The following is a 25,000-nucleotide window of genomic DNA, read 5'->3' on the forward strand; positions in this document are numbered from 1 at the left end:
GTGGAAGAGCTTGGACGATGCCTTCAAATGTTCCAGTTCCATTCACACATTTAAAGGGGAACATTATCACAATTTCAGAAGGGTTAAAACCATTCAAAATCAGTTCCCAGTGGCTTATTTTATTTTTCGAAGTTTTTTTCAAAATTTTACCCATCACTCAATATCCCTAAAAAAAAAGCTTCAAAGTGCCTGATTTTAACCATCGTTATATACACCCGTCCATTTTCTTGTGACATCACATAGTGAAGCCAACACAAACAAACATGGCGCATAGAACGGCAAGCTATAGCGACATTAGCTCGGATTCAGACTCGGATTTCAGCGGCTTAAGCGAAATTGAAGAAGAAACTGAAGCTATTTAGCCATATCGGTTTGAACCATATGCAAGCGAAACCGACGAAAACGACACGGGAGAAAGCAAGTACGAATTTGGCGATCGCCTTCTAACCAATGAGTGGTATGTGTTTGTTTTTAAGTGTTGTAATGTTTTTATGCTAAATTATTGGTAAACACAGTTTATGTATAATAATTTACGTAAATCCGCGAGTAATGAATAAAGTTTTCATCAATTAATATATTCTGTAGACATACCCTCATCCGCTCTCTTTTCCTGAAAGCTGATCTGTCCAGTTTTGGAGTTGATTGTCAGCAGGCCAGGGAAGCTAGGGTCGATATTCTTCTCTTGATCATCTTCGGTGGCTTAAGGGACGGTAGAAGCGGTGTGAGCCAAGACATACAGGGGGTTTAGCTCGCTTGTCTGCGGGAACAAACTGCCGCCATTGCTTGCCGTCCTACCGAGGTCCTTTGTCCCTGAAAGCTGATCTGTCCAGTTTTGGAGTTGATGTCAGCAGGCCAGAGAAGCTAGGGTCGATATTCTTCTCTTGATCATCTTCGGTGGCTTAAGGGACGGTAGAAGCGGTGTGAGCCAAGACATCCAGGGGGTTTAGCTCGCTCGTCTGCGGGAACAAACTGCCGCCATTGCTTGCCGTGCTACCGAGGTCCTTTGTCCCTGAAAGCTGATCTGTCCAGTTTTGGAGTTGATGTCAGCAGGCCAGAGAAGCTAGGGTCGATATTCTTCTCTTGATCATCTTCGGTGGCTTAAGGGACGGTAGAAGCGGTGTGAGCCAAGACATCCAGGGGGTTTAGCTCGCTCGTCTGCGGGAACAAACTGTTGCTTGCCGTGCTACCAAGGTCCTTTGTCCCTGAAAGCTGATCTGTCCAGTTTTGGAGTTGATGTCAGCAGGCCAGAGAAGCTAGGGTCGATATTCTTGTCTTGATCATCTTCAGTGGCTTAAGGGACGGTAGAAGCGGTGTGAGCCAAGACATCCAGGGGGTTTAGCTCGCTCGTCTGCGGGAACAAAACTGCCGCCATTGCTTGCCGTGCTACCGAGGTCCTTTGTCCCTGAAAGCTGATCTGTCCAGTTTTGGAGTTGATGTCAGCAGGCCAGAGAAGCTAGGGTCGATATTCTTGTCTTGATCATCTTCAGTGGCTTAAGGGACGGTAGAAGCGGTGTGAGCCAAGACATCCAGGGGGTTTAGCTCGCTCGTCTGCGGGAACAAACTGTTGCTTGCCATGCTACCAATGTCCTTTGTCCCTGAAAGCTGATCTGTCCAGTTTTGGAGTTGATTGTCAGCAGGCCAGGGAAGCTAGGGTCGATATTCTTCTCTTGATCATCTTCGGTGGCTTAAGGGACGGTAGAAGCGGTGTGAGCCAAGACATCCAGGGGGTTTAGCTCGCTCGTCTGCGGGATCAAACTGCCGCCATTGCTTGCCGTGCTACCGAGGTCCTTTGTCCCTGAAAGCTGATCTGTCCAGTTTTGGAGTTGATGTCAGCAGGCCAGGGAAGCTAGGGTCGATGTTCTTCTCTTGATCATCTTCGGTGGCTTAAGGGACGGTAGAAGCGGTGTGAGCCAAGACATCCAGGGGGTTTAGCTCGCTCGTCTGCGGGAACAAACTGCCGCCATTGCTTGCCGTGCTACCGAGGTCCTTTGTCCCTGAAAGCTGATCTGTCCAGTTTTGGAGTTGATGTCAGCAGGCCAGGGAAGCTAGGGTCGATATTCTTCTCTTGATCATCTTCGGTGGCATAAGGGACGGTGTGAGCCAAGACATCCAGGGGGTTTAGCTCGCTCGTCTGCGGGAACAAACTGCCGCCATTGCTTGCCGTGCTACCGAGGTCCTTTGTCCCTGAAAGCTGATCCGTCCAGTTTTGGAGTTGATGCCAGCAGGCCAGGGAAGCTAGGGTCGATATTCTTCTCTTGATCATCTTCGGTGGCTTAAGGAACGGTAGAAGCGGTGTGAGCCAAGACATCCAGGGGGTTTAGCTCGCTCGTCTGCGGGAACAAACTGCCGCCATTGCTTGCCGTGCTACCGAGGTCCTTTGTCCCTGAAAGCTGATCTGTCCAGTTTTGGAGTTGATGTCAGCAGGCCAGAGAAGCTAGGGTCGATATTCTTCTCTTGATCATCTTCGGTGGTTTAAGGGACGGTGTGAGCCAAGACATCCAGGGGGTTTAGCTCGCTCGTCTGCGGGAACAAACTGCCGCCATTGCTTGCCGTGCTACCGAGGTCCTTTGTCCCTGAAAGCTGATCTGTCCAGTTTTGGAGTTGATGTCAGCAGGCCAGGGAAGCTAGGGTCGATATTCTTCTCTTGATCATCTTCGGTGGCTTAAGGGACGGTAGAAGCGGTGTGAGCCAAGACATCCAGGGGGTTTAGCTCGCTCGTCTGCGGGAACAAACTGCCGCCATTGCTTGCCGTGCTACCGAGGTCCTTTGTCCCTGAATTGCTCACACACTCCGGCAGATTCAATGGGGGTCTGGCGGCAGATTTCTTTGACTTTATGGTTGGAAATGCATCTGCTTTGAGTGTCGCAGGATATCCACACATTCTTGCCATCTCTGTCGTAGCATAGCTTTCGTCGGTTAAGTGTGCGGAACAAACGACTGACCATTTTCGTCGGCTTTCCCCACACCCTCGTATTTTGAACAACATTCGTCCAATTTCTTGCCACTTTGGCATCTTTGGGCCACTGGTGCAACTTGAATCCGTCCCTGTTGGTGTTGTTACACCCTCCGACAACACACCGACGAGGCATGATGGCTCCAAGGTACGGAAAACAGTCGAAAAAACGGAAAATAACAGAGCTGATTTGACTCGGTGTTTGAGAAAATGGCGGATTGCTTCCCGATGTGACGTCATAGCTCCGAGAGCGAATATTAGAAAGGCGTTTAATTCGCCAAAATTCACCCATTTAGAGTTCGGAAATCGGTTAAAAAAATATATGGTCTTTTTTCTGCAACATCAAGGTATATATTGACACTTACATAGGTCTGGTGATAATGTTCCCCTTTAACTGCAACAATTGCTTATGGAATTTGAAAAGAAACTCATGTATAAATTGGGACTTTTTTTCCATCTGTTTGACTTATTGAAGATTGGCAACGGCGGACTTTACAGAGAAAGGAGGGAGGTAAAACAGCAGAGCCCGTGTTCATCTTAATGAAGGACCATGTCACACAGAGAAACTGTGTAGCTCGCTGATGACTTTTTAATAGATCTCGGACAACAATGGATCTCTCTGTCATGGAGAAAAAGCTATTAGGCTTGGACTCAAATGCCAATGCTTGTTAAAATAATGCTCAACACTCCAATGGAAGTCAGTTTTCACTCTTCTCTCTCACTTTAACCACCGCAATAGTTCCAAAGCCACGTTAAACTGAAAATGGAAGTGCTCTTTGCTCATGTTTTCACTAAACCTTGAGTTCTTTGGAATGTGTTTAGACTAGTATTTGTTTGGTCTACAGAGATGAGAGGGGAGAGAAAGTGGTGGGATCGGGAAGACAGACCATTTTGGGAGGCGCAATAGAAGGTTCTATAGTTAGACTGGTCTCAAAATGTATATTTTCTAAGCTTTTCCAATATACATTTTGAGACCAGTCTAACTATAGAACCTTCTATTGCGCCTCCCAAAATGGTCTGTCTTCCCGATCCCGCCACTTTCTCTCCCCTCTCATCTCTGTAGACCAAACAAATACTAGTCTAAACACATTCCAAAGAACTCAAGGTTAACACACATAGTATGCTTGCTGACAGAGCATCAAGAGAATAAATGGAAAACACGAGCTGATTTCAAATATGACTAAGAAATGAAAGAAGTACAACTTAAATTCGGATATATGTAAATATCTACCTCCGACACTATTCAACAGCAGTAGAAGACTCACTTATAGGACCGTGTTTTCCCAACTAAAGAGCGCATCGGTACATAAGCCACACCCAATAAATTTTAGAAGGGGAAAAAAAACCATTTTCCATACATTTGCCGCACCGGACTATAAACCACAGATATACAGTACAGGCCAAAAGTTTGGACACACCTTCTCATTCAATGCCTTTTCTTTATTTTCATGACTACCCTATTTTTATTTATTTAGTCGCTCCGGAGTATAAGTCACACCGGCCGAAAATGCATAATAAAGAAGGAAAAAAACATATATAAGTTGCATTTTTTGGGGAAATGTATTCGATAAAAGCCAACAGCAAGAATAGACATTTGAAAGGCAATTAAAAATAAATAAAGAATAGTGAAGAAATGATTACTTAAAAAAAGTAGTTTTATACTTGTGAGTGTTGATGACACAGCTTTGCAACACTTGATATTCTAGTTTCAAGCATGTTTTACTCAATATAGGTCATCACATCTCAGCAACAAGCTGCAATATCTTACTGAGATCATTTAGGACCAAAACACTTAAAACAAGTAAAACACTCTAACATAAAATCTGCTTAGTGAGAAGAATTATCTTATCAGACAGAAAATAAGCAAATATCACCCTTATTTGACATATTTCATCTTACTTAGATTTCACTTTTTGCAGTGTGCAGTAGAGATGCGCGGATAGGCAATTATTTCATCCGCAACCGCATCAGAAAGTCGTCAACCATCCGCCATCCACCCGATGTAACATTTGATCAGAACCGCATCCGCCCGCCATCCGCCCGCACCCGCCCGTTGTTATATATCTAATATAGATGATGCAAGGCATTAGTGAGGTTATAAAGCTTTTGCCTGTTAAAGAAAGGAGACTGATCCAATGCAGCACAGACATTCGCGTGCCACGCTGTCACGACCCAGACGCACACCAGTGCGCAATCATATGGGAGCCGCGCTGAGCGCACCTCCAAGCGCATCTCGCTGCCGGCGACGGCCGGGTATGGGCCCGACGCTCCAGCGCCATCCATTTTCAGGGCTAGTTGATTCGGCAGGTGGGTTGTTACACACTCCTTAGCGGGTTCCGACGTCCATGGCCACCGTCCTAGCTGCTGTCTGTATCAACCAGGGTGAGCCCCACCCCTTTCGTGAGCGCACTGCGCGCGGAGTGACCCCTGTTACGCGCCCCCGGCAACAGGGGTGGCGGGCAGGTAAGCTGCGCGGGCGGAGCGCGCGGAGTGACCCATGTTACGAGCCCCCGGCCACGGTGGCCGCGGCGAAGGCGGACGAGGCGGGGTGTCGGTGCGGTGGGCGCGGTGGTGACCCTGGACGTGCGTCGGGCCCTTCTCGCGGATCGCCTCAGCTACGGCTCCCGGTGGGGCCCTCTCGGGGGAAGGGGCCTCGGTCCCGGACCCCGGCGAGGCGTCGGGGGCCTTCTCCGCTCCGTAAAAGTGTCCTTCTCTTTTTTTTTTTTCTTCTGTTGTGGCATATGCTGCAGGTGCCTGCTCGTTTTTCGTATGTGGGTAACAACATTTAACTATGTATATATATTTCCCAATTGGTTTAACTGCCACCCGCCTGAATCTATTTAAAATCTTTTTTTTTTTTATTTCAACCAAGTACAACCCATTTATCATTTATTTATTTATAACCGCCCGACCCGACCCGACCCGACCCGACCCGACCCGCGGATAAAATCTAATTTTTTAAAATTTCATCTGCCCGATCCGCGGATAATCCGCGGACTCCGCGGTTGTGCCCGCAAACCGCGCATCTCTAGTGTGCAGTGATATTTTCTTAAGTCTTGAACTATACAAAGTATTTCAATGTGCTTATGCATGATGTACTAGTTACTACACTGCAAAAAAGTCAGTGTTCAAAAACAAGAAAAAATAGTACAAAAATTAGGGGTATTTTATATGAACTAAGCAAAATTATCTGCCAATAGAACAAGAAAATTTGGCTTGTCAAGACTTTCCAAAACAAGTAAAATTAAAGCTGCAAGCAGCATTGGTCGGGCCCGCGTATTTGGCAGGTGCTAGTCCTAAGTGTCCCAATACTTTTGTTCAGTTTTCGTCATAAGTGTCCAAATACTTTTGTCTACTTTTAGTCCGAATTGTCCCAATATTTTTGTTTAGTGTACCTACCTTGTCTGCATTGTGTGGGCACGCTGGTGCTTCCTGCTTTTAAGCAGCCTTCTTGAAAAAACAGCAGCATCAGCGCAGCGGCTCTTTGAAGGGCCATAAAATCAAAACCGGAGCCGGTATTAAAACTCTTTCGATAACTTTTAATCAAAAGGGTTCAATCTCTCTCCTGTGTTAGTTTGAAGCCGAAACAACAAACGCGCTCAGAGGAGATAATGTTTGAAGAAAGGTGACAAAAATGTTGTGTTGAAGGGGGAATAGCAAGCTTCTTGTAGATTTTTGCTGGGGGTTGTCAATTTATGAAATGTAGGTCTAAGTGAGACCTACGGAGAGGATTTTGTTTCATGTCTCTCCGACCTTCCCAGTGGGAGTTACCGTCAGTTTTGTCATTTTTTTCTTCCGAGGAGCAGTTTTTTCTCCGTTTTATTCAAAAATTGCTGTAGAGCGCAATTTTTAAATTTGGGGTTAGGTTTTTTTATTAGATCGCAATTTTTGCCAGTCCTGATGTGTGTTTTCAGTTTGGTGAGTTTTGAAGCATGTTAAGAGGGTCAAATTAGAGCTCAAAGAGGCAAAAGTGACTGTTTTTAGTACTTTTTTGTCTTGAAGGGGGAATAGCCAACTTCCTGTTGATTTTAGCCCGAGAATGTACCATTATGAAAGCTAGGTCTGAGTCAGACGTACATAGAGGTTTTTGTTTCATGTATCTCCGACCTTCCTAGTGGGAGTTACAGGCAGTCTAGTTTTTTTTTCTTCCTAGGGTGCGCTAGAGCGCAATTTTGAGTTTTGGGGTTCGTTTTTTTTATTAAAAGACAATTTTCGCAGGTCCTGATGTGTGGGTCAAATATGGTGAGTTTTGAAGCATGTTAAGTGGGTCAAATTACAGTTTAATGTGGCGGCGGAAGAATAAAGAATAAAACCTTACAAATTCAATAGGTCCTTATGTCCCATTGCATAAGGACTCCCTTTGGGAGTCCTTATGCAATGGGCCATGCGGGCCCTAATTAGCTAACCTCAATGAACCCAAAAATACCTTAAAATAAGTATATTCTCACTAATAACAAGTGCACTTTTCTTGGTAGAAAAAAAAGAGACCTTTTTGCTCAATATGTTGAAAAATATTCTTAAATTACCGTATTTTTTGGAGTATAAGTCGCACCGGCCGAAAATGCATAATAAAGAATGAAAAAAAAACCATATAAGTCGCACTGGAGTATAAGTCGCATTTTTTGGGGGAAATGTATTTGATAAAAGCCAACAGCAAGAATAGACATTTGAAAGGCAATTTAAAATAAATCAAGAATAGTGAACAACAGGCTGAATAAGTGTACGTTATATGAGGCATAAATAACCAACTGGTATGTTAAGGTAACATATTATGGTAAGAGTCATTCAAATAACTATAACATATAGAACATGCTATACGTTTACCAAACAATCTGTCACTCCTAATCGCTAAATCCCATGAAATCTTATACGTCTAGTCTCTTACGTCAATGAGATCAATAATATTATTTGATATTTTACGCTAATGTGTTCATCATTTGGTGGACACCGGCGGTGAGGGATGCCGTCAAGCTGAAGAAGGAGTCCTATCGGGTTCTTTTGGCTCATAGGACTCCTGAGGCAGCGGACAGGTACCGACAGGCCAAGCGGTGTGCGGCTTCAGCGGTCGCAGAGGCAAAAACTCGGACATGGGAGGAGTTCGGTGAGGCCATGGAAAACGACTTCCGGACGGCTTCGAAGCAATTCTGGTCCACCATCCGCCGCCTCAGGAAGGGGAAGCAGTGCACTATCAACACCGTGTATGGTGAGGATGGTGTTCTGCTGACCTCGACTGCGGATGTTGTGGATCGGTGGAGGGAATACTTCGAAGACCTCCTCAATCCCACCAACACATCTTCCTATGAGGAAGCAGTGCCTGGGGAGTCTGTGGTGGGCTCTCCTATTTCTGGGGCTGAGGTTGCTGAGGTAGTTAAAAAGCTCCTCGGTGGCAAGGCCCCGGGGGTAGATGAGATCCGCCCGGAGTTCCTTAAGGCTCTGGATGCTGTGGGTCTGTCTTGGTTGACAAGACTCTGCAGCATCGCGTGGACATCGGGGGCGGTACCTCTGGATTGGCAGACCGGGGTGGTGGTTCCTCTCTTTAAGAAGGGGAACCGGAGGGTGTGTTCTAACTATCGTGGGATCACACTCCGCAGCCTTCCCGGTAAGGTCTATTCAGGTGTACTGGAGAGGAGGCTACGCCGGATAGTCGAACCTCGGATTCAGGAGGAACAGTGTGGTTTTCGTCCTGGTCGTGGAACTGTGGACCAGCTCTATACTCTCGGCAGGGTCCTTGAGGGTGCATGGGAGTTTGCCCAACCAGTCTACATGTGTTTTGTGGACTTGGAGAAGGCATTCGACCGTGTCCCTCGGGAAGTCCTGTGGGGAGTGCTCAGAGAGTACGGGGTATCGGACTGTCTGATTGTGGCAGTCCGCTCCCTGTATGATCAGTGCCAGAGCTTGGTCCGCATTGCCGGCAGTAAGTCGGACACGTTTCCAGTGAGGGTTGGACTCCGCCAAGGCTGCCCTTTGTCACCGATTCTGTTCATAACTTTTATGGACAGAATTTCTAGGCGCAGTCAAGGCGTTGAGGGGATCTGGTTTGGTGGCTGCAGGATTAGGTCTCTGCTTTTTGCAGATGATGTGGTCCTGATGGCTTCATCTGGCCAGGATCTTCAGCTCTCACTGGATCGGTTCGCAGCTGAGTGTGAAGCGACTGGAATGAGAATCAGCACCTCCAAGTCCGAGTCCATGGTTCTCTCCCGGAAAAGGGTGGAGTGCCATCTCCGGGTTGGGGAGGAGATCTTGCCCCAAGTGGAGGAGTTCAAGTACCTCGGAGTCTTGTTCACGAGTGGGGGAAGAGTGGATCGTGAGATCGACAGGCGGATCGGTGCGGCGTCTTCAGTAATGCGGACGCTGTATCGATCCGTTGTGGTGAAGAAGGAGCTGAGCCGGAAGGCAAAGCTCTCAATTTACCGGTCGATCTACGTTCCCATCCTCACCTATGGTCATGAGCTTTGGGTTATGACCGAAAGGACAAGATCACGGGTACAAGCGGCCGAAATGAGTTTCCTCCGCCGGGTGGCGGGGCTCTCCCTTAGAGATAGGGTGAGAAGCTCTGTCATCCGGGGGGAGCTCAAAGTAAAGCCGCTGCTCCTCCGCATCGAGAGGAGCCAGATGAGGTGGTTCGGGCATCTGGTCAGGATGCCACCCGAACGCCTCCCTAGGGAGGTGTTTAGGGCACGTCCCACCGGTAGGAGGCCGCGGGGAAGACCCAGGACACGTTGGGAAGACTATGTCTCCCGGCTGGCCTGGGAACGCCTCGGGGTCCCACAGGAAGAGCTGGACGAAGTGGCTGGGGAGAGGGAAGTCTGGGCTTCCCTGCTTAGGCTGCTGCCCCCGCGACCCGACCTCGGATAAGCGGAAGAAGATGGATGGATGGATGGTGTTAATCATTTCACACATAAGTCGCTCCTGAGTATAAGTCGCACACCCGGCCAAACTATGAAAAAAAACTGCGACTTATAGTCCGAAAAATACGGTACTCCATGTAATCGCAATTTATGTTAACTTAAATATTGTCTGATTATGCAAAAATATGTGATCAAACATTCAAACCATTTTTTAAATAGAAATAAATACTAATAATAATGATTTCAAAGCAAGTTATCCATCAGATTGTGCAACATAAAATTAGCAATAGATTTCATGGTAAAATTGTGAAATTTACTGTCATTTTTACAGCATTTTTCTCTTTTTTGGCATTTACAGTAATACACTAAAAATCTACACTTGTTGATTTGCGGTAAAACCAAACAAACTGGCAGCTCAGGTGCCAAAATGTTACTGTAAAATTGCAGTTTTTTATTTACAGTAAAAAAAAAAATATATTTTACAGTAAAATTCTGGCAACTGAGCTGCCTTTTTTTTTACCATTAAAAACAGCAGTACTGTATTTCCATTTACAGTAATCCACACCACATTTTGAGGTGGAATTATTGCAGTTTACCATATATTTTTGACATTTTAGTTTTAAAAAAAATCTACTAATCTCCTAATCGCTAAATCCCATGAAATCTTATACGTCTAGTCTCTTACGTGAATGAGATAAATAATATTATTTGATATTTTACGCTAATGTGTTCATCATTTCACACATAAGTCGCTCCTGAGTATAAGTCGCAACCCCGGCCAAACTATGAAAAAAAACTGCGACTTATAGTCCGAAAAATACGGTATTTACATTGTTGATTGTCACATCAAAACTATGAAACTACATGTGGAGTTAAGTACCCTTTGCTCTGTTTACTGCTTTGCACACTCTTGGCATTCTCTCCATGAGCTTCAAGCACACCTGTGAAGTGATAACCATTTCAGGTGACTACCTCTTGAAGCTCATGGAGAGAATGCCAAGAGTGCGCAAAGCAGTAATCAGAGCAAAGGGTGGCTATTTTGAAGAAACTAGAATTTGAAACATGTTTTCAGTTATTTCACCTTTTTTTTTGTTAAGTACATAACTCCACATGTGTTCATTCATAGTTTTGATGTGACAATCTACAATGTAAATAGTCATGAAAATAAAGAAACCATTGAATGAGAATAAGGTGTCCAAACACATACTGTACATACAGTATGCATACATTTGCATATGCATATACGTAAATACGTATACATACATACATACATACAGTACAGGCTAAAAGTTTGGACACACCTTCTCATTCAATGTGTTTTCTTTATTTTGTAGATTGTTACATCAAAACTATGATGTGGAGTTATGTACTTAACCAAAAAAAAAGGTGAAATAACTGAAAACATGTTTTATATTCTAGTTCATTCAAAATAGCCACCCTTTGCTCTGATTACTGCTTTGCACACTCTTGGCATTCTCTCCATGAGCTTCAAGAGGTAGGTCACCTGAAACGGTTTTCACTTCACAGGTGTGCTTGAAGCTCATCCAGAGAATGCCAAGAGTGTGATTTATGGAGTTGAATTGTGACCGTTCAATTTGTTGTTCCTTCTGTGGAAGAGCTTGGACGATGCCTTCAAATGTTCCAGTTCCATTCACACATTTAAAGGGGAACATTATCACAATTTCAGAAGGGTTAAAACCATTAAAAATCAGTTCCCAGTGGCTTATTTTATTTTTCAAAGTTTTTTTCAAAATTTTACCCATCACGCAATATCCCTAAAAAAAAGCTTCAAAGTGCCTGATTTTAACCATCGTTATATACACCCGTCCATTTTCCTGTGACGTCACATAGTGAAGCCAATACAAACAAACATGGTGCATAGAACAGCAAGCTATAGCGACATTAGCTCGGATTCAGACTCGGATTTCAGCGGCTTAAGCGATTCAACAGATTACGCATGTATTGAAACGGATGGTTGTAGTGTGGAGGCAGGTAGCGAAAACGAAATTGAAGAAGAAACTGAAGCTATTGAGCCATATCGGTTTGAACCGTATGCAAGCGAAACCGACGAAAGCGAGGACGAATTTGGCGATCGCCTTCCAACCAACGATTGGTATGTGTTTGTTTGGCATTAAAGGAAACTAACAACTATGAACTAGGTTTACAGCATATGAAATACATTTGGCAACAACATGCAATTTGAGAGTGCAGACAGCCCAATTTTCATCAATTAATATATTCTGTAGACATACCCTCATCCGCGCTCTTTTCCTGAAAGCTGATCTGTCCAGTTTTGGAGTTGATGTCAGCAGGCCAGGGAAGCTAGGGTCGATAGGGGGTTTAGCTCGCTCGTCTGCGGGAACAAACTGCCGCCATTGCTTGCCGTGCTACCGAGGTCCTTTGTCCCTGAATTGCTCACACACTCCGGCAGATTCAATGGGGGTCTGGCGGCAGATTTCTTTGACTTTATCGTTGGAAATGCATCTGCTTTGAGTGTCGCAGGATATCCACACATTCTTGCCATCTCTGTCGTAGCATAGCTTTCGTCGGTAAAGTGTGCGGAACAAACGTCCAATTTCTTGCCGCTTTCGCATCTTTGGGCCACTGGTGCAACTTGAATCCGTCCCTGTTGGTGTTGTTACACCCTCCGACAACACACCGACGAGGCATGATGTCTCCAAGGTACGGAAAACAGTCGGAAAAACGGAAAATAACAGAGCTGATTTGACTCGGTGTTTGAGAAAATGGCGGATTGCTTCCCGATCGCTCCGAGAGCGAATATTAGAAAGGCGTTTAATTCGCCAAAATTCACCCATTTAGAGTTCGGAAATCGGTTAAAAAAATATATGGTCTTATTTCTGCAACATCAAGGTATGTATTGACGCTTACATAGGTCTGGTGATAATGTTCCCTTTTAAAGAAAACTTTAAGACCGACGTCTTAGAAAAAGATATCGCTCTTGAATGAACAGCAGTAGTTAATAATATGATCAATGTTTGTTACAAAACTAAATGTGGGACATAAATAATAATGGAAGTATAATTATTGGTACAACCAACCGTTTGTCCATGTCTTTACTGTGTATATATTTGAACAGTGTTCATGTTGTGTACAAGGTGTATTTATATGTTGTGTAAAGGAAATGTCACATTTCGATGAAGCTCAAGATCAGAGTTGTTTTAAGTTAGGCCAAATAAGTGCTCAACTTCAGCCTAAACCCTTTCAATTTATGAATGTAAAACTGTTTGATTATTTTGTTGACCACTGACCAAAGAAATAATAAACTAAACTTTTGAAATGGAATTTAAGAACACTGATACTAAGACCAAGTGTACATTTGCGATATCTGCTGCTTTTCTTTGGCAGATGAACGTGACATCTTGATGGAATCATTTCCCTAAACTTTTGTTTGTGTTTTGGCGCCTTCTGCAGACGGCTATGGACCAGCTGCACATGCACTTCACCCAAGCCATCCACAACACCGTCTTCCAAGTGGTGCTGGGATATGTGGAGCTCTGCGCTGGCAATGCCGATACCAAGTTCCAGAAAATGCAATATAAGGATCTTTGCACGGTAAGACATGGAGATGACACGGGCGGAGACCGGCGGTGTGCTGGTTTTTTAGGTTAGAGTTTTTATCCAATCAGAATTCAGCTAGCTTATGTACCAAATCTGCCTTCAGAATCAACAATGTCTGAGCACAATTGAACGGGCACATACAGTCGATAGACAGTTGCGATAGCCAATCAGATCACGAGTTGTTGTCAGTAAGGCCTTCTAGGACGTGACATTGATCCTGTGATTGGATGCTCACCGCGAGCAGAGCCACAATTCTGTCTGTTTAATTCCTTGCTTCTTGTCCTGTTTAATATATGTCATCAGTGTTTTGAACCTGATACTCACTTTGGAATGACAAGTGAGTATCCAGTCACAGTCTCGTTACTTGTGGATCTGATTGGCTATCGCAACTGTCTATCACTTGTACAGGTAAAAGCCAGTAAATTAGAATATTTTGAAAAACTTGATTTATTTCAGTAATTGCATTCAAAAGGTGTAACTTGTACATTATATTTATTCATTGCACACAGACTGATGCATTCAAATGTTTATTTCATTTAATTTTGATGATTTGAAGTGGCAACAAATGAAAATCCAAAATTCCGTGTGTCACAAAATTAGAATATTACTTAAGGCTAATACAAAAAAAGGATTTTTAGAAATGTTGGCCAACTGAAAAGTATGAAAATGAAAAATATGAGCATGTACAATACTCAATACTTGGTTGGAGCTCCTTTTGCCTCAATTACTGCGTTAATGCGGCGTGGCATGGAGTCGATGAGTTTCTGGCACTGCTCAGGTGTTATGAGAGCCCAGGTTGCTCTGATAGTGGCCTTCAACTCTTCTGCGTTTTTGGGTCTGGCATTCTGCATCTTCCTTTTCACAATACCCCACAGATTTTCTATGGGGCTAAGGTCAGGGGAGTTGGCGGGCCAATTTAGAACAGAAATACCATGGTCCGTAAACCAGGCACGGGTAGATTTTGCGCTGTGTGCAGGCGCCAAGTCCTGTTGGAACTTGAAATCTCCATCTCCATAGAGCAGGTCAGCAGCAGGAAGCATGAAGTGCTCTAAAACTTGCTGGTAGACGGCTGCGTTGACCCTGGATCTCAGGAAACAGAGTGGACCGACACCAGCAGATGACATGGCACCCCAAACCATCACTGATGGTGGAAACTTTACACTAGACTTCAGGCAACGTGGATCCTGTGCCTCTCCTGTCTTCCTTCAGACTCTGGGACCTCGATTTCCAAAGGAAATGCAAAATTTGCATGGTTGGGTGATGGTTTGGGGTGCCATGTCATCTGCTGGTGTCGGTCCACTCTGTTTCCTGAGATCCAGGGTCAACGCAGCCGTCTACCAGCAAGTTTTAGAGCACTTCATGCTTCCTGCTGCTGACCTGCTCTATGGAGATGGAGATTTCAAGTTCCAACAGGACTTGGCGCCTGCACACAGCGCCAAATCTACCCGTGCCTGGTTTACGGACCATGGTATTTCTGTTCTAAATTGGCCCGCCAACTCCCCTGACCTTAGCCCCATAGAAAATCTGTGGGGTATTGTGAAAAGGAAGATGCAGAATGCCAGACCCAAAAACGCAGAAGAGTTGAAGGCCACTATCAGAGCAACCTGGGCTCTCATAACACCTGAGCAGTGCCAGAAACTCATCGACTCCATGCCACGCCGCATTAACGCAGTAATTGAGGCAAAAGGAGCTCCAACCAAGTATTGAGTATTGTACATGCTCATATTTTTCATTTTCATACTTTTCAGTTGGCCAACATTTCTAAAAATCCCTTTTTTGTATTAGCCTTAAGTAATATTCTAATTTTGTGACACACGGAATTTTGCATTTTCATTTGTTGCCACTTCAAATCATCAAAATTAAATGAAATAAACATTTGAATGCATCAGTCTGTGTGCAATGAATAAATATAATGTACAAGTTACACCTTTTGAATGCAATTACTGAAATAAATCAAGTTTTTCAAAATATTCTAATTTACTGGCTTTTACCTGTATGTGTTCTGTAATTCATCCGCTAATGGTCCCGACGTTAGCGGATGATAAATGGGTTATACTTGTATAGCGCTTTTCTACCTTCAAGGTACTCAAAGCGCTTTGACACTACTTCCACATTCACCCATTCACACACACATTCACACACTGATGGCGGGAGCTGCCATGCAAGGCGCTAACCAGCAGCCATCAGGAGCAAGGGGTGAAGTGTCTTGCCCTAGGACACAACGGACGTGACTAGGATGGTAGAAGGTGGGGATTGAACCCCAGTAACCAGCAACCCTCCGATGGCTGGCACGGCCACTCTACCAACTTCGCCACGCCGTCCCCAAACTCACCGTAGTTTGTTTACACGTACATGAATTGATTAACGTGGACCCCGACTTAAACAAGTTGAAAAACTTATTGGGGTGTTACCATTTAGTGGTCAATTATACGGAATATGTACTGTACTGTGCAATCTACTAATAAAAGTTTCTATCACTCAATCAATCAATCAAAAAAGTCCATCAGACTTCCATTTTCTTATAATAAAGCCGACAGTTGACTTTGGAATATTTAGGAGTTAGGCAATTTCACGCTGGAAATCACTGAAAGCGGCCCATTCTTTCACAAATGTTTGTAGAAACAGTCTCCATGCCTAAGTGCTTGATTTGATACACCGGGCCAAGTGATTAGGACACCTGATTGTCATCATTTGGATGGTTGGCCACATACTTTTGGCACTATAGTGTATGTCTGAGCTTGTATCCTCTGGCCGGCAGATTTAAGTCCAGCCCGCAGTGCCGCTTTACAAGCCCTAACTCGGTCAATTCATCATGAACTTGCTGAGAGTCCCTGGGAGATTGTGCCGTAGAAGTGGATGGTTACAAGTCCTCCTGGGATGGGTGGAGGCGACCATGTGTTTCTCTCACATTTCACCGTATATTCCGGCTCTCACAGTTTTGTTTTTTTTCTTCGCACTCCGCTTGCTTGTTGAGTTGTTAGTCTGGCACAGCTGTCACGCTCCACATTTTCAATGCCCTGCCCTTTACCTCTCCCTTTATTTTTATACTCCTTTCATCTCTTGCTTGGTTATGTTTTCCCTCTCTCTCTCTCTCTCTATATATATATATATATACAGTATGTTAATAGAAGCTACATTTTTACAATGTCAGCAGTTTTGGCTCAAATCCTGTTTTTTTTTGCCCCTTTTTTTTGCATGCAAAAGCCAGAATATTAAGTACATGAGTGAAATTGTAATAGAATGTGAGACAAGAGCTAGAAGTGTGCAAACTCATTCACAAACAAACAAACATCCTCAGCAATTTACGCTTGATGGATTGTGTTGTTTACACTATTGGCTGACTATGGCTCATGTAGGGCGGGGGTTGGCAACCCGTGGCTCTCGATAGCGTTGCCCTAATGGCTTTTTGAAAATGTATGTATGAAGATGGAAAAAGATGAGGGGAAAAAATATATATACATATACAGGTAAAAGCCAGTAAATTAGAATATTTTGAAAAACTTGATTTATTTCAGTAATTGCATTCAAAAGGTGTAACTTGTACATTATATTTATTCATTGCACACAGACTGATGCATTCAAATGTTTATTTCATTTAATTTTGATGATTTGAAGTGGCAACAAATGAAAATCCAAAATTCCGTGTGTCACAAAATTAGAATATTGTGTAAGGGTTACATTTTGAAGACACCTGGTGCCACAAACTAATCAGCTGATTAACTCAAAACACCTGCAAAGGGCTTTAAATGGTCTCTCAGTCCAGTTCTGAAGCCTACACAAACATGGGGAAGACTTCAGATTTGACAGCTGTCCAAAAGGCAACCATCGACACATTGCACAAGGAGGGAAAGACACAAAAGGTTATTGCTGAAGAGGCTGGCTGTTCTCAGAGCTCTGTGTCCAAACACATTAATGGAGAGGCAAAGGGAAGGAAAAACTGTGGTCAGAAAAAGTGTACAAGCGATAGGGATCACCGCGCCCTGGTCAAGATTGTGAAAAAAAAAACCATTCAAAAATGTGGGGGAGATTCAGAAGGAGTGGACAGCTGCTGGAGTCAGTGCTTCAAGATCCACCACCAAGAGACGCTTGAAAGACATGGGTTTCAACTGCCGCATACCTCGTGTCAAGCCACTGTTGACCAAGAAACAGCGCGAAAAGCGTCTCACCTGGGCTAAGGAAAAAAAGAGCTGGACTGCTGCTGAGTGGTCCAAAGTCATGTTTTCTGACGAAAGCAAATTTTGCATTTCCTTTGGAAATCGAGGTCCCAGAGTCTGGAGGAAGACAGGAGAGGCACAGGATCCACGTTGCCTGAAGTCTAGTGTAAAGTTTCCACCATCAGTGATGGTTTGGGGTGCCATGTCATCTGCTGGTGTCGGTCCACTCTGTTTCCTGAGATCCAGGGTCAACGCAGCCGTCTACCAGCAAGTTTTAGAGCACTTCATGCTTCCTGCTGCTGACCTGCTCTATGGAGATGGAGATTTCAAGTTCCAACAGGACTTGGCGCCTGCACACAGCGCAAAATCTACCCGTGCCTGGTTTACGGACCATGGTATTTCTGTTCTAAATTGGCCCGCCAACTCCCCTGACCTTAACCCCATAGAAAATCTGTGGGGTATTGTGAAAAGGAAGATGCAGAATGCCAGACCCAAAAACGCAGAAGAGTTGAAGGCCACTATCAGAGCAACCTGGGCTCTCATAACACCTGAGCAGTGCCAGAAACTCATCGACTCCATGCCACGCCGCATTAACGCAGTAATTGAGGCAAAAGGAGCTCCAACCAAGTATTGAGTATTGTACATGCTCATATCTTTCATTTTCATACTTTTCAGTTGGCCAACATTTCTAAAAATCCCTTTTTTGTATTAGCCTTAAGTAATATTCTAATTTTGTGACACACGGAATTTTGGATTTTCATTTGTTGCCACTTCAAATCATCAAAATTAAATGAAACAAACATTTGAATGCATCAGTCTGTGTGCAATGAATAAATATAATGTACAAGTTACACCTTTTGAATGCAATTACTGAAATAAATCAAGTTTTTCAAAATATTCTAATTTACTGGCTTTTACCTGTATATCAGTGACGTGCAGTCACTAGAGGCAGGTGAGGCCCCGCCTCACCAGCCATCATGGAAAGAAAAAAAATGTAAAAAGAAAAAAAAAAATAATTAATTGTTATATGTATCCAGTGATTATACTATAAAGTTATTTTCCATTTAACGTCACCAGTTTTAGATTATTTTTATTCAAAATCGCTGAATTTTCACATTTGCCGTTCAAATACTGAGAAGAGACGGTGCGTCACTCGGTGCCTCAACATGGACGGACTCGGCTAACTGCTGGCCTGCTGTGCAGTGAGACTGTATTGCTATATGAACTATATTATACATTTCCATAGTTTAGTTAGCTGAGGTATATAATGTACAGTGTATTTTGTCAACAACTGTATGTGTGTAACGTATTTCTTGTGCTGAGCGATCATAAAACGGCTGCAAAAGACGCACTGGTTGAGGCTCCAGTAGCCCCGCCTCCTGCACCCCCGCCGTAGAATTGTTATATCAACTAAAGCCCACACTTAAACTTTCCACGTGCAAGATTGAATCTATTTTAAAAAATTATTTCATAAGAAGCCAAAAAGTGCAAAAACAAAAATGTTGGGGTTGGAGGAGTTGTGAATGACTGCAGGGACACGACATTAGATACACCTGCAGACTGCAGGTGTACCTAATTCACAACTCCTCCAACACGAACATTATTGTTTTTGCTCTTTTTTGGCTTCTTATTAAATAACTTTTGTAACCTATTTTCATGGGCTTTCCTCTTTGTGATGTTAAGTTCCTGTTATGCGCTGTTATACAGTATATGCCTTGAGCTCTTATTTTGAAGGCGCTAAGAGCGGAAGTGATGTCACGCTGCGGAGGTTTTTGAAAGAAGGTAAATAAAGTGGTCCTCGTGTAAACTGGAGCCTCCGTGTTTGTTATTTTGTAGTTTCATACAGTATAAGCGACATTTATAAACCCTCGGTTACACTTTTTTAAATAGATTCAATCTTGCACGTGGAAAGTTGAAGTGGGGGCTTTAGTTGCGGCGCATGGACTTCATTTATAAGTAAAGGTAAGACCATAATAACATTTTTTTTTATTAAATGTGCTTTTTTGTGTGCTACAGTTTGTATGTGTAAAGTTAAAGTTAAGTTAAAGTACCAATGATTGTCACACACACACTAGGTGTGATGAAATTTGTCCTCTGCATTTGACCCATCCCCTTGATCACCCCCTGGGAGGTGAGGGGAGCAGTGGGCAGCAGCGGCGCCGCGCCCGGGAATCATTTTTGGTGATTTAACCCCCAATTCCAAGCCTTGATGCTGAGTGCCAAGCAGGGAAGAATGCTGGTATGAGCTTTTAAACATAACCTCGTTAACTGCTGCCAATCAAATGGTGAATAAGATACTCTTTAGGGTTCATATGTTTGTAAATCTGACTGTGATGAAGTCAGTGCCATCAACCTCACCGCACGTCACTGATACATATTTTAATATGGTTTCTGTAGGAAGACAACATGACACAAACCTTCCTAATTGTTAGAAATCTCACTGTTTATAGTAAACATGACTTCACTGATGAGAGTACTTGGCAAGCGTCGTTTTGTCCTACTAATTTTGGCGGCCTTTGAACTCACCGTAGTTTGTTTACACGTACATGAATTGATTAATGTTGAAAAACTTATTGGGGTGTTACCATTTAGTGGTCAATTGTACGGAATATGTACTGTACTGTGCAATCTACTAATACAAGTTTCAATCAATCAGTCAAACAACTTTCCCCGAAGCTGCCACAGAAAGACATATTTTATGCCACTCCTCCTTTGTCTCGTTTTGTCCACCAAACATTTTATGCTGAGTGAGGTGAGCTTTTGCTGATGTTATTGACTTGTGTGGAGTGCTAATCGGGCATATTTGGTCAGTGCGTGACTGCAAGCTAATCGATGCTAACATGCTATTTAGGCTAGCTGTATGTACACATTGTATATTTGAGCTCATTTAATTTCCTTTACTTATGTCCTCTGTGTATTTAATTTAAATGTGCATGTCTCATGACACATTATCTGTATTTCAGATAGTTGTTTGTGTGACATGTTGTTCCAGACCACAGCAAACGTTACGCAGCTTGCAAAGATTGTGATGAATCCATTAAAAGAGCCCGCCATTTCCTTTACTTGGACACACACATCTATACCTTTGGTCATTAAAAGCCAGTCATTTCCAGGAGTTATCTCACCCTCTGTGAAGCCTCCGTTTTACTAATGTTTTCCAGTGTTGTAAACATGTGTGGAATAAATATTTAATTTCAACATTTCTGTCAACAAAGATTTGTTTCAGCCTGTGAAACATAGTCATTTTGATAGTAGGCTATTATAGCTAATATGGACACTTGTATCATGTGTTGCCTTCATTCTAACACTTATATGTTAGATCCACTATGGACTGGACTCTCACTATTATGTTAGATCCACTATGGACTGGACTCTCACTATTATGTTAGATCCACTATGGACTGGACTCCCACACTATTATGTTAGATCCACTATGGACTGGACTCTCAATATTATGTTAGATCCACTATGGACTGAACTCTCACACTATTAACTAGATCCACTATGGACTGAACTCACACAATATTATGTTAGATCCACTATGGACTGGACTCTCACTATTATGTTAGATCCACTATGGACTGGACTCTCACACTATTATGTTAGATCCACTATGGACTGGACTCTCACACTATTATGCTAGATCCACTGTGGACTGTACTTTCACACTATTATGTTAGATCCACTATGGACTGGACTCTCACACTAATATGCTAGATCCACTATGGACTGGACTCTCACAATATTCTGCTAGATCCACTATGGACTGGACTCTCACACTATTATGCTAGATCCACTATGGACTGGACTCTCACAATATTCTGCTAGATCCACTATGGACTGGACTCTCACACTATTATGTTAGATCCACTATGGGCTGGACTCTCACACTATTATGTTAGATCCACTATGGACTGGACTCTCACACTATTATGTTAGATCCACTATGGACTGGACTCTCACACTATTATGTTAGATCCACTATGGACTGGACTCTCACTATTATGCTAGATCCACTATGGACTGGACTCTCACAATATTATGTTAGATCCACTATGGACTGGACTCTCACTATTAGGTTAGATCCACTATGGGCTGGACTCTCACACTATTATGTTAGATCCACTATGGACTGGACTCTCACACTATTATGTTAGATCCACTATGGACTGGACTCTCACACTATTATGTTAGATCCACTATGGACTGGACTCTCACTATTATGCTAGATCCACTATGGACTGGACTCTCACAATATTATGTTAGATCCACTATGGACTGGACTCTCACTATTAGGTTAGATCCACTATGGACTGGACTCTCACTATTATGTTAGATCCACTATGGACTGGACTCTCACTATTATGTTAGATCCACTATGGACTGGACTCTCACACTATTATGTTAGATCCACTATGGACTGAACTGTCATTATTATGTTAGATCCACTATGGACTGGACTCTCACTATTATGTTAGATCCACTATGGACTGGATTCTCACACTATTATGTTAGATCCACTATGAACTGGACTTTCACACTATTATGTTAGATCCACTATGGACTGGACTCTCACTATTATGCTAGATCCACTATGGACTGGACTCTCACACTATTATGTTAGATCCACTATGGACTGGACTCTCATACTATTATGTTAGATCCACTATGGACCGAACTGTCATTATTAAGTTAGATCCACTATGGACTGGACTCTCACTATTATGTTAGATCCACTATGGACTGGACTCTCACACTATTATGTTAGATCCACTATGAACTGGACTTTCACACTATTATGTTAGATCCACTATGGACTGGACTCTCACTATTATGCTAGATCCACTATGGACTGGACTTTCACACTATTATGTTAGATCCACTATGGACTGGACTTTCACACTATTATGTTAGATCCACTATGAACTGTACTTTCACACTATTATTTTAGATCCACTATGGACTGGACTCTCACACTTTTATGTTAGATCCACTATGGACTGGAGTCTCACTATTATGTTAGATCCACTATGGACTGGACTCTCACACTATTATTTTAGATCCACTATGGACTGGACTCTCACACTATTATGTTAGATCCACTATGAACTGTACTTTCACACTATTATGTTAGATCCACTATGGACTGGACTCTCACACTATTATTTTAGATCCACTATGGACTGGACTCTCACACTATTATGTTAGATCCACTATGAACTGTACTTTCACACTATTATGTTAGATCCACTATGGACTGGACTCTCACACTATTATGTTAGATCCACTATGGACTGGACTCTCACAATATTCTGCTAGATCCACTCGACGTCCTTTCTTCACTCCTGCATCAATCGAGGTGTTTGTGCGGAGGAGAGCAAGGATTGAAGGATGTTCAAGCCCACGTTGCACCCCCTGAACTTTCCTTTTTAATTATGTGACTTTATATTCAAGAGCAGAGGGACCAGAGTGAGAGGTCAGCGAGGTAAGGAGAGGTCATATTAATTTTACATGCACAGCTCATCATTATTGACTCCTTATCAATCCCACGGTCTGTGCAACCTCGGTCTTGTCACCCTTTGAAGGGGAGGACTAGGAAATGTGGACTTTAGACTACCGAGCTCACGCAGGTAATACAGCAAAGATGTCATGTGGTGGGGCTATACCACAGGAAATTGAACCCAGGACCGAAGAGAAACAATAAGTCAAACATGCTTATAAAGGCTAGACCTAGGGCTGGGTGATATGGTCTCTGGTCAGTCTTGCTCCCAGGTATTTAAATCTGGACACTTCCTCCAGTTCTTCCCTATCCATCATTATGTTGGCCCTTGAATTCTTTGAGGTGTTCACCAGTACCTTGGATTTGTCTGTGCTGACCTCTATTCCATAGGCACCAGCTGCTGTGCATCATTTGTTTGTAAGGTCCTGCAGTTCGGAGTTTGAGTCTGCCGTGAGGTCGATATCATCTGCAAAAACGTAGATTGCAGATGGGCCTGCCGTTTATTGATATTGTAGTCTGGTGCTGGTGTAGGTCTTCCTGCATGATTCTGTCTAGGAATAGATTGAACAAGGTAAGAATACATCCTTGCCTGACACCTGCTGTGGTTCGGAAGAACTGTCCTATTTGGTTGTTAAGGAGGACTGCGCTCGTGGTTTTATCATAGAGCAATATGTGTTATGCATCGCTGTTCAAAGTCGGCACCTGGGTTGGACCACTCATCTGTGTATCAGTTGGTGACTTGTCTCCACTCAAGAAGATCTCCTGCTGGCCCTACTATGGACTGGACTCGCACTATTATGTTAGATCCACTATGGACTGGACTCTCTCACTATTATGTTAGATCCACTATGGACTGGACTCTCTCACTATTATTTTAGATTCACTATAGACTGGACTCTCACTATTATGTTAGATCCACTATGGACTGGACTCTCACTATTATTTTGGATCCACTATGGACTGGACTCTCACAATATTATGTTAGATCCACTATGGACTGGACTCTCTCACTATTATGTTAGATCCACTATGGACTGGACTCTCACTATTATGTTAGATCCACTATGGACTGGACTCTCACACAATTATGTTAGATCCACTATGGACTGGACTTTCACTATTATGTTAGATCTACTATGGACTGGACTCTCACACTATTATGTTAGATCTACTATGGACTGGACTCTCACTATTATGTTAGATCCACTATGGACTGGACTCTCACACTATTATGTTAGATCCACTATGGACTGGACTCTCACAATATTATGCTAGATCCACTATGGACTGGACTCTCACACTATTATGTTAGATCCACTATGGACTGGACTCTCACAATATTATGTTAGATCCACTATGGACTGGACTCGCACTATTATGTTAGATCCACTATGGACTGGACTCTCACACTATTATGTTAGATCCACTATGGACTGAACTTTCACTATTATGTTAGATCTACTATGGACTGGACTCTCACAATATTATGTTAGATCTACTATGGACTGGACTCTCACTATTATGTTAGATCCACTATAGACTGGACTCTCACTATTATGTTAGATCCACTATGGACTGGACTCTCACACTATTATGTTAGATCCACTATGGACTGGACTCTCACTATTATGTTAGATCCACTATAGACTGGACTCTCACTATTATGTTAGATCCACTATGGACTGGACTTTCACTATTATGTTAGATCTACTATGGACTGGACTTTCACTATTATGTTAGATCCACTATGGACTGGACTCTCACTATTATGTTAGATCCACTATGGACTGGACTTTCACTATTATGTTAGATCTACTATGGACTGGACTCTCACTATTATGCTAGATCCACTATGGACTGGACTCTCTCACTATTATGTTAGATTCACTATAGACTGGACTCTCACTATTATGTTAGATCCACTATGGACTCGACTTTCACTATTATGTTAGATCCACTATGGACT

General features: G+C 43.1%; 1 protein-coding gene across 3 annotated transcripts in view; it reads left to right on the forward strand.

Moving 5' to 3' along the window:
- The window catches only part of vps50 (VPS50 EARP/GARPII complex subunit), a 421,495-nt gene that overhangs the window by 180,558 nt on the left and 215,937 nt on the right, over positions 1-25,000 (forward strand). For all 3 annotated transcript variants that reach the window (XM_061983218.1, XM_061983220.1, XM_061983219.1), the window contains exon 12: positions 13,234-13,374. In XM_061983218.1, the coding sequence (XP_061839202.1) occupies positions 13,234-13,374 (141 nt within the window). The remainder of the gene's footprint in view (positions 1-13,233; positions 13,375-25,000) is intronic.

Source organism: Nerophis lumbriciformis, linkage group LG21 (genome assembly GCF_033978685.3).
Source record: "Nerophis lumbriciformis linkage group LG21, RoL_Nlum_v2.1, whole genome shotgun sequence".
NCBI classification, from domain to species: domain Eukaryota; kingdom Metazoa; phylum Chordata; class Actinopteri; order Syngnathiformes; family Syngnathidae; genus Nerophis; species Nerophis lumbriciformis.